The sequence below is a fragment of the Rhamphochromis sp. 'chilingali' genome, assembly GCF_963969265.1.
Source record: "Rhamphochromis sp. 'chilingali' genome assembly, chromosome: 4".
Taxonomy (NCBI): domain Eukaryota; kingdom Metazoa; phylum Chordata; class Actinopteri; order Cichliformes; family Cichlidae; genus Rhamphochromis; species Rhamphochromis sp. 'chilingali'.
In genome coordinates, this window is record NC_137948.1 from 22,597,368 (window position 1) to 22,606,813 (window position 9,446).

At 38.0% G+C, this 9,446-nt stretch overlaps 1 protein-coding gene across 1 annotated transcript; it reads left to right on the forward strand.

Moving 5' to 3' along the window:
- Window positions 1-291: 291 nt before the first annotated feature.
- On the forward strand, window positions 292-1,800 carry LOC308395543 (E3 SUMO-protein ligase ZBED1-like). Its single transcript, XM_080880426.1, has 2 exons — window positions 292-611; window positions 776-1,800. Exons 1-2 carry the CDS (start codon window positions 478-480, stop codon window positions 1,449-1,451), a joined length of 810 nt encoding a protein of 269 aa, XP_080736552.1. The 5' UTR covers window positions 292-477; the 3' UTR covers window positions 1,452-1,800.
- Window positions 1,801-9,446: the final 7,646 nt, after the last annotated feature.

A 9,446-nucleotide genomic window follows, 5' to 3' on the forward strand; every position in this document is an offset into this window, starting at 1 on the left:
GCTCTCACCGGAGACCACTGGACTTCGGTGAACAACGATAATTACTTGGGGGTCATGGCGCATTTTATTGATAACGACTGGACTATGCAATCGTTTGCACTAACAGTGAGTAAAACTGAAGAGAGACACTATGCTGAGGCGTGTGCTGACCATTTTCTGAATGTTGCAAACGAATGGAAAATCAAGGACAAGGTAACCACGCTTGGCACCGACAGTGCTCGTAACATGGTTGCAGCCGCCAGACTACTTCCATTTGAACACATGCCCTGCATGGCCCACATTCTGCAAAGAACAGTCACAGTTTCTCTTAATGACAGCGCATTTGAAAGGGCTCTGGCCAAATGTCGCAAGATTGTTGGACATTTTAAGCATAGTCCAGCAAACGCTCAGGAATTAAAGGCACAGCAAGCTGCACATGGACATCAAACAGAACCGCTTGTTCAGGACGTTCCAACAAGATGGAACTCCACCCTAGAGATGATCAAGCGGATCCAGAGAAACAAATTTGGGCTGACCACCATCCTGACTCAACAAAACAGCAAGGTGACTATGTTGACTGACCAGGAGCTTGACAGACTGCAAAAGCTGGAGGAACTACTGGAACCTTGCAGGTAAATACATTTTGTTTCTCATGATTGTGTGTCTATCTTTGCATTCTAGCTTTGTTTTCAAGTATGTTCTCCACCTCCACCTCTCTGTGTATTTTCATATGTAGTTTTTATGTTTGTCTCTGTGTGATTAATAGAAAAATACAGACTTGATCTTTCTATTGCAGATATGTTACCGAACTGCTGGGAGGAGAGCGGTATGTCTCTTGTTCCATGGTGTTGCCAGCCTTGTGTCATTTGTTCAGGATTATGGAGCCCTCAGATGATGACCCAGTCTACGTTTTGAGGTTTAAGAAGATTTTTACCACAGACCTAGCTCAGCGGAGGGACAGCAGCAATCTCACATGGCTGAAGATCGCTACTGCCCTTGATCCCAGGTTTAAAGATCTTAAATGCCTTTCCAAAGATGAAAGAAGAGAGGTGTGGGCATCAGTACATGACCTTCTGATGTCAGAGACGGATGCACACCAACCATCTGCTCAGACAACAGAGGAACCCTCACCAAAGAAGAGCAAGATGTCCATCTGCTTGCTGGGTTCTCCTGATTCAGATACAGAGGAAGAGGAAGATGCTATAGACTGCTGTCTGAATCTGTACAAAGCAGAGCCCAAAATTGACATAGGAGAGTGTCCACTACAGTGGTGGTTAAAGAGAGAAGGAGCACATGCCAGGCTGGCACCTATTGCACGCAAGTACCTGTCAACCCCTGCAACCACAGTGCCTTGTGAGAGATTATTCTCACTCTCAGGTCACATCATTCAAAAGAAGCGTGCTTCTTTGTCATCAGACAATGTAAACAGAATAGTCTGCCTCAGTAACTGGCTGAGTGCAAAGAAGGACTAATCCAGATTGCTCCTTTGAAGTGAAAAATGTTCAACATTCTGGGTTTTCAGCTGTGTCTTTTTGTGTTTTAAATACTGAGTTTTGTGCACCCTTTATTGTTATGATATTCACTTTAACCTGTAGGCCTGGGTTCAGTCACTGTTGATGGCCTTAAAGGTTTTTTGTAAGTTTTCACTGTGTTAAAGATTGATGAAAACTATTAAAATTCTCTTTGAATTTCAGCATACATTCTTTGTGTTTATTCTGCATTTACTTCATTGTGTTGCATAAATGTCTGTTACAATCTTAAAATATAAAGAATAAAAAAAATGTAATTGGAGCCAGGCTATTAATAAAGTAATTGAGATTAATCGCAATTAATAACAGAAAATTGTGAGATTAGTTAGTTAATTTTTTTTAATCTATTGACAGCACTAGTTGTGATATGTAGTGTTGTTGTCCATGATGCACTCATGCATTTGTCTCGGGCAAATTCTCTTGTCGGCCAAGGCTACGTTTACAATAGCTGTTTTCTATTCAGCTGTGATCATCTGCTGTATCCCACCAGAAACCATTTTTCTAGTGCCCTTCACAAGAAACAAAAAATGTTTTACAATAAATTGTTACCGACCTTTACTGATCTGTACTTTAAAAAAAAAATTTAGTTGGGAAATTAAAATGATAGTTTTTACCGCTTAGAGACTATCCGGTTGTTCAGTCTGACGTCACTAGCCGTGTCTGGGTCTAAACTCCGCTGCAGGTCCATATATCAAACGATCACTGTGGCATTACTGAGAGTTGAAAAACTGTCTAAAGTCTTTCATCTTTAATAAAATGATCAGCGTTCTGCTCTACCAGGTGTAACAATTGAGTTTAACATCCAGGCATCCATGAAAACGGAATTTATGACATTTAACGGAGTTAGAAGTTAGCATGAAGTTAGCTCGCTAGCTTCTATCTAAATACAATATAGCATGTCCTGACTGCTGGGTTTTGGAAACAAATTAAAACGTACAGCTCTGTTATCACTTCCAGCATAAATGAAGACAGAAAACTAAACAGCAGTGACGTTTGTAGGGTTACTGAAGTTGGGCTAGCTGGTATATAATGATGTGCTACGTGACCGCTAGCGACACAGCTATGTTAGCATAATATAAACAAGCTAACTTTTTTTCCACTCGATAAAAGTTACCGTGAGTGTTCTCGGTGGTCAGGAACAAATGTAATCGCATGGCAGGATGCTGTAAAAGGACCAAACTTCAGCCAGGAGAACAACTGAGATAATCCATCCACAATACGAGGTTAGTCATTCATATACTGCTGCATGGGCTGGGCTGTAGTTACATCCTAAGGTTTTAAAAACTGAGCTTAAATAAATGATTAGCGGTAATAAAAGCCGAGGGAGGTCAACAGGGATCACTGACTGTTTTAGGAGCTTTTTGAGATCAAATAGAAGAAAATACATAACATTAAACATGTTAACAACACAAAAGCCATATTAAACGCAGACTACTTTCGACCCGGAAGTAGGATTCGTCGCGTCATCACTGAACAACCGGATTGGATAGTTTTGCAATTCTACATAATAAACCATTATAACAAGAAAATTGTAATAAGCTGGTTAAAAAACAAGAATTGTACCTTCATTTTGGTGCAGTTTGTAATAAATGCATCAAGATACAATTTTTCATGAATTAAACATGATACAACTAGAGCAAAACCTCAGTCCAAATCAGCAAAGAAGCTAGAGTTTCATAGTGAATGTAGTTCTTTGTGGATGTATATAACTTAATTCAACCAGATGTCAGCAGATGTTTATCCTGGCTGATTTCCATCCTCTACACTGACAGTATAATATTTATGCTGTCTTTTTTCTAGATGGTATAAAGTTGGTATGAAGGTGGAATTCAGTCAGTGAATCTAAGCATCATCAGCTAAAATTCATATGAATCTCTGCCATAACCAAACTGACCATGAAACCACATCCACATTGTACCAATCACAGACTGTTCTTTACTTTAAACCCATCACAGTACAATAAACTAACCTGTTTATCCTGCGCTATGTAGAAGATTTTCATGCAACCTTTAAGTAGCAATTAGTCTACCTCAGTTTGATTTGCATATTGTTTCACAATGTGAAAAACATAATATTGTGTGTACAGACCCAATATCTGATTTAAAAACTAGGATTTACATTTCAGCTTTAAATTTCCAGTTTATGAAATCCCACTTCTTCCTCTCCTGTCCAATCTTTCTTATCTTTCTCCACCTCTCTGTGAAATACAGCAGCTGGACATTTAGCTAGGAGCACACTGTGAGACAAACTGAACACAAACAGTTTGTGTGCTTGCTGATGTTTGTTGAGCGGATAGAAACACTGCATTTCGAATTAGTAGACACTAAAAACGTTACAGTCTTCATGCTTGCTCCTCTTCAGTAGAGCTAGCTAGTTGCTAAAGCACCTCGACCGCAACTTACGGACACTGCAAGTCATTTCAATGTTGTGCCAAAAATGCAACAAAAACATTGTCTCCCTTTTAACCCCTGACTTAGGCACATGTCATCTCTTTTTATACCATCCTCTGGTGATTAGTACACGAACAGGATTGCCTTTCATCTGTTACTGATTATGCTTTGATGTTTGGAGGCTCGCAGTGACAAAATAACAACTCACCAAATGCGTTAAATCAAAATTAGCAAGCCTGTTTTGAAAATGTAAGGAGTAGAAAGTACAGATATTAGTTTAAAAATGTAGGGAGTAAAAGTAAGAAGTAGTATGAAAAAAAAACAACTGCTCAAGTAAAATGAGTAATATTATTCATTATTATTTTTTCCTTTGCCACTTCACCATGTTAGGTTTTATTGCTATAGAATGTTTTTGACTTTTTTTAAAAACTTTTTTTAAGTCAAAATTTCCTCAACTTACACACAATTTTCCAATGTAATTTACTGTTCTTGAAAAAAGAAGTTGTTTTATTTTTAATTGTCATGCATTATGTGATGCATTACCAAAGGCACAAGTGGCAGAAGTTCAGTGCAATTACAGAAAACAGAAAATTGATTGCACACAGCAATGCTAAATTTTCACAGTAATCTGATGAAACCATTATATGTGAGTACAAAAAGCACAGGAAGCATGGGGGAGTTAAGTTTGGTATCTTTTCAAAACTGCAAAAGCAGGGGAAGATTATAAGTGGTGGTGGGCGTGGGGTAAGAGGAAGATTACAGAAAAACCAACAAGAGTAATTTTAGACTTAATTTGACCAATTGTGATGACACATGTTCCTGTTTGTAGAATTATAATAATAAAAGTAGAACAAGGAGCACACCTCAATCTCAGCAGATTCATGAATTCACAGAAATAAACTTTTTTTTAAGTTTGGTTTTTGGTTTGGTTTGAGCTATTTTATTAATTTATTTCTTTGAGCATTAAAGCATTGCAAAATAAGGGGATGAGAGATTTTCATAAATACAGTTGATAGAATTCAGCAAAATGGCTATTCAAAACAATGCTGTGCAATAAGGCATTGAACATACATAGTAACTTTTGCGCATAACAAAAGTGTACAAAATAGCCTTTAAAGCATATAGGTTAAAGCCTTCTTGTGGTCTAACCTGCGTGCTCTTTTTTCAGGGTGCTAAATAATGCAGTATTGCCAATCGCTGTATGCACCATTACGTACATAGTGTCCTAGTGTCCATGGGGACTTTGGTGACTGCTGCACTATCTGACCATCAGGAGTTAATATCTGTTTGTGAAACTTGCAAAAACTATACTTATAGCTTAAAGGGGTGACATTGGCCTTAGTTATAGGTTTATGAACTAGGAGGCTGTGGTTTTGACACTGGTGTTTTGCGCTTGAAAAAAACCCACTTGCTCTGCACTAAATTGAAAGGTTTGGGTCAAACCTCTGATAATATATCTTCCAGCATGATGTACATTTCATTCATATGCTTCCAAATGAGCCTTTTATTGAATTCTCTTACAAGACACAAAATTTTGACAGGAAACTGTCGAAAATGAATGATCGCAGTTGCATTTTGGGTACATGGACTACTGCCACTCCAATATGTTGCTCCTCATATTAAAGTCACTTGATGACTGTGTTTCTATGGAAACAGCAGGGTGGAAATAAATATTAGTACAGCTATTTTTCCAGTGACAACAGGATCCAAATGACCATACATTTGTTTATACCATTAGATTTGTTTTTCTTATTTATATGTAGTCATGGTTTGATGATGCTCCTATTATTACTGCTGATCATATCTTTTTATTTTGACTTTCTCATCAGTTTTCATAAATCACTTTGTATTTCTTGGTTAAATATTTTTATTATTCTTAATTGTATCGTATTGCTGTTACTATTATACCAGTTTCTTTTTTTATCTCGACCCTAGGTGTTTTTATGACATATGTATTACTTATTTATTATTGTAATTTCCCAATAATATGATCAAATTTGTTAAATACTTAGTTAATAGAGAGTAAAACAAGATTAATGTGATCAATTCGTAATTTGATAAATTGTGAAATCTATGCACAATATTGCTGTTTTATAGACCATCATTTTAAAAATGACAAACATACACATATAGTTGCTTATATTTTGCATACATATTAACGTTAACGCTCCCCTTTTGTTACAAGATGGCTCGGTTTATTTGAGCTGTCAAGGCTTTGGGCCTTGACAGCTGCTTTAATAGAGAAAACTTAATAGTTGTTCCAGAGAAGTGTGCAGACCTGACCCCGTGGAGTAAAGGTGTCTTTTGTATTTTCTTTTAAAGATCGACCTTTAGTTGATCTAACTCACTTACTTGACATTAGTTTGGACAGTTTGACATTTATGTACAGTTTGACATTTTCTTTAGAAAGTGGGCAACTTTCAAATAGTAGAAATATAATAAAACTGAACATCTCAAGTAGGGCAGTTAGTTTACTATTTAGGAAAAAAAAGATAAATTGGGCATGACGAATCTGGTGGGTTTTTTTTTTTGTAGTTCTGGGGCCTGTTCTTCGTACCGCGCTAAGTGAGTTAGCTGGATGAGATTGTTGACGATTTCGCGTGATCCTGGATCGTTCGGTTCCCCGAAGCCCATCCGGGACTTGCTGTCATAGCAACAGAGCCGTAAGCGTAAACCTGCTGGGGAGCAGGTTTACTTTATGTAAACAGGATTAGATCGCGGCCACGCAGGTATGTCCGCGTCATTCATACGAAAGCAACAGCGATATTCCACCACTGTTTCACCATAAATAAATAAAATCAATGTAACTAAAGATAATGCAGCACTTGATCCTTTTATTGATTTCACACAGATAGATACAGGTCATTCCCTAAAAAAGGGAAATGTACTATTAACATTCTATTACATGTATGTGATTATTACAGATGTAATTCATATTTCAGAGTAGTAATTGTAAATTACTTCGTGTAATCAAGATGAGAGACCACGGCTATAAAAGCGAAGGTGGATTTGGGAAGTCTGTCGCAGTCATATCCTGTCCGTTTACGCGAGCAACCCATTGCGGAAGGTGCAAGATTGATAAGGAGAGTCCTCAGAATTCAGCGTATATTGCGGGACAGACAGGATCCTTTAGCTCAGCGCGACAGTGTGCTCATAGAGAGATATCGATTTTCCCGTGAGGGTATTATTCACTTAACCAACTTGTTGACGAGGGGGTGCAGGACCACCACCTGTCTTTTTTTTTGCTCTGCCCTTTTCTTGGTTGCTGTTATGAACAAACAAACAGAGTATTCCAGGGTCTCTTTCCAAGAGACGACAAGCAATATAAGTGATAAATATTACCATTCTGTAGAATATTCTTATATTTCACTTTTACCTGTTCCCATGTTCTAGTGGGTCCTGTTGTGGCTCTAATGTGAAAGGGGATATAATATAACATATTATAATATAATATAATATTGGATAATATAGTGTGATATGATAAATCTACCCTACCGCCTACTGGTGTTGGCCAGAGGGGCCGATGGCGCAATATGGCAGCCTGGCTTCTGTCAGTCTGCCCCAGGGCAGCTGTGGCTACAACTGTAGCTGCCTCCACCAGTGTGTGAATGTGAGAGTGAATGAATAGTGGCATTGTAAAGCGCTTTGGGTGCCTTGAAAAGCGCTATATAAATCCACTCCATTATTATTGTTATTATTGAATTACTTACGAGTTTGATTTGTCAGCAACTTTCTGCCAGCCCTCTCTCCTTGCTTTTGCAGCCTTTGCAGTGTTCCCTTGCATTTTAATTAAACTCTGAAACTCCTGAAATCCCTCACTCAAGAGTTCTTGCTCTGCTGCCGAAAAATACCGAGCGCGCTCCTTCGACATTTTCGCCGACCAATCAAAGGGTTGCCGATCAATGTTTCTACTATCGATGCGTAGCCCCTGTTGGGCCACCCAGTGATCTCACATTACTTCATCCAGCTATACTAATCGTCAACAACAGGTGTGTTCGGGGAACCGGAATAGCGAGCTCAGAGTTAGCGCGATGATTTGGTCTTGGATGTTTCATTTGATCTTGGATGTAGTAAGCGACGTACGAAGCACAGGGCCCTGTTCCTGCTTTCAAACTGTTTGCCTAGCCAGCTGAGCCACTGTACTATTTGTAATTACTTCTTTGCTCACAGGAATGATGCTTTCAGTAAAGGAGAGCCAAAGGGACATGAGCGAGGCATGTACCACATGCACATCTTAGCTTTCACTTCACTAAATAATTTACAAAAAGATAAGAAGAGGAAAATGGCATGATAGAGTTGGGGTGTTCACAGTTTGTGCTGGGAAGCTAGCATATTTAATATGACACATCTGTGATTCACTTTGATTTTGAATGGGATTTTGCAGTTACAGTTAGTCCATGTATGACATGTTTCACTGTGTTATTCTTAAGTTTTCCCTGCTTTTTATACTTTCATTTAAAGAATAAATGAAGATTGGGAGGTTGTTTGCCTCATGTCTAATGCTTAGAACAGGCTACTTGAGGACGCTGAATTTTTAGTTTCCAAAATAAAACACTTAATGTTTAAGGTCCTGGAAAACCAAATCTTCTAAAAGGAGGTTTTACTGAAACAAGATATAAAAAGACATATAGTCTTAGCGTTTACATATGATTTTTTTGATGCCTTTTAAAGTTAAAAGGAACTCATTGGGGTATGCTTATACTATACCTGTATGTGTCCTAAAAGTTACAGTTATACAACATTTGCGTACAATATTCATACGAAAGAGCTGTGACCTGAATGTTGTGAACAGTGCTAATCTTGCCCTGAAGGTTAATGGCAGTGATACATATTTTTACCCCCCAAAATGTTTCTGCTGTGGGATTTAAAATATGGCACCATGCACCTTGGATTATTTTCCACACAGCTGCACATTTTGATAATTAAAAAGAAGGAAAACCAGTTCATCCATGATAGATGCATACGTTCTGCAGCAGCAAACTGCGGAACTGTTGTAATAAAGTGTCCAATGTCCCACTGACTATTCATCTTTTACATGACTTTTGTAATCTGTCATCGTCACCATGTGTATGTGGTTGAATTAAGTGTGTCAATTGTTTTTGTTGTTGTTAGTTAGTTAGTTAGTTTGTTTTTGCGTGGTTTTGATTATATGCAGCCAATTTAGTGATTTGTGAATTTTAGTGACTTTCTTCTTTTTAAACAAATGCAAATTTTTAGATTTCGTTTAACTCACTTAGCGGCCTGGCAGATCATCAGAGGACCCTAGCCACTCAGCATTTGCCAGGTCAGAAGGGGGTGTGGGTCTTCAATACTTGGTGAGTCTCAGAAAATGCTATTGAGTCAAATCATAAGTGATAATTGATAGTTGATATGGTAAATCAAGAGATACTTTGTATTATGTTGTATGGCATGCAGAAAATAATACACAGAAGTTAGATATACACAGAAAAATATTTAAGCTAGAGAAAAAGATAAATGAAGATCTTATAGGTTTTCCAGTGGAAGGGAGAAGTGAAATGCTATCTATCTTTTGTCAATCTTTTAAGAA

What these genes read in the sequence shown, in the direction of transcription:
- LOC308395543 (XM_080880426.1), top strand. Translation starts at nt 478, where the DNA reads ATGATCAAGCGGATCCAGAGAAACAAATTTGGGCTGACCACCATCCTG. An exon ending in GAACTACTGGAACCTTGCAG is followed by an intron (nt 612 to 775) that starts GTAAATACATTT and finishes TTTCTATTGCAG; the next exon opens with ATATGTTACCGAACTGCTGG.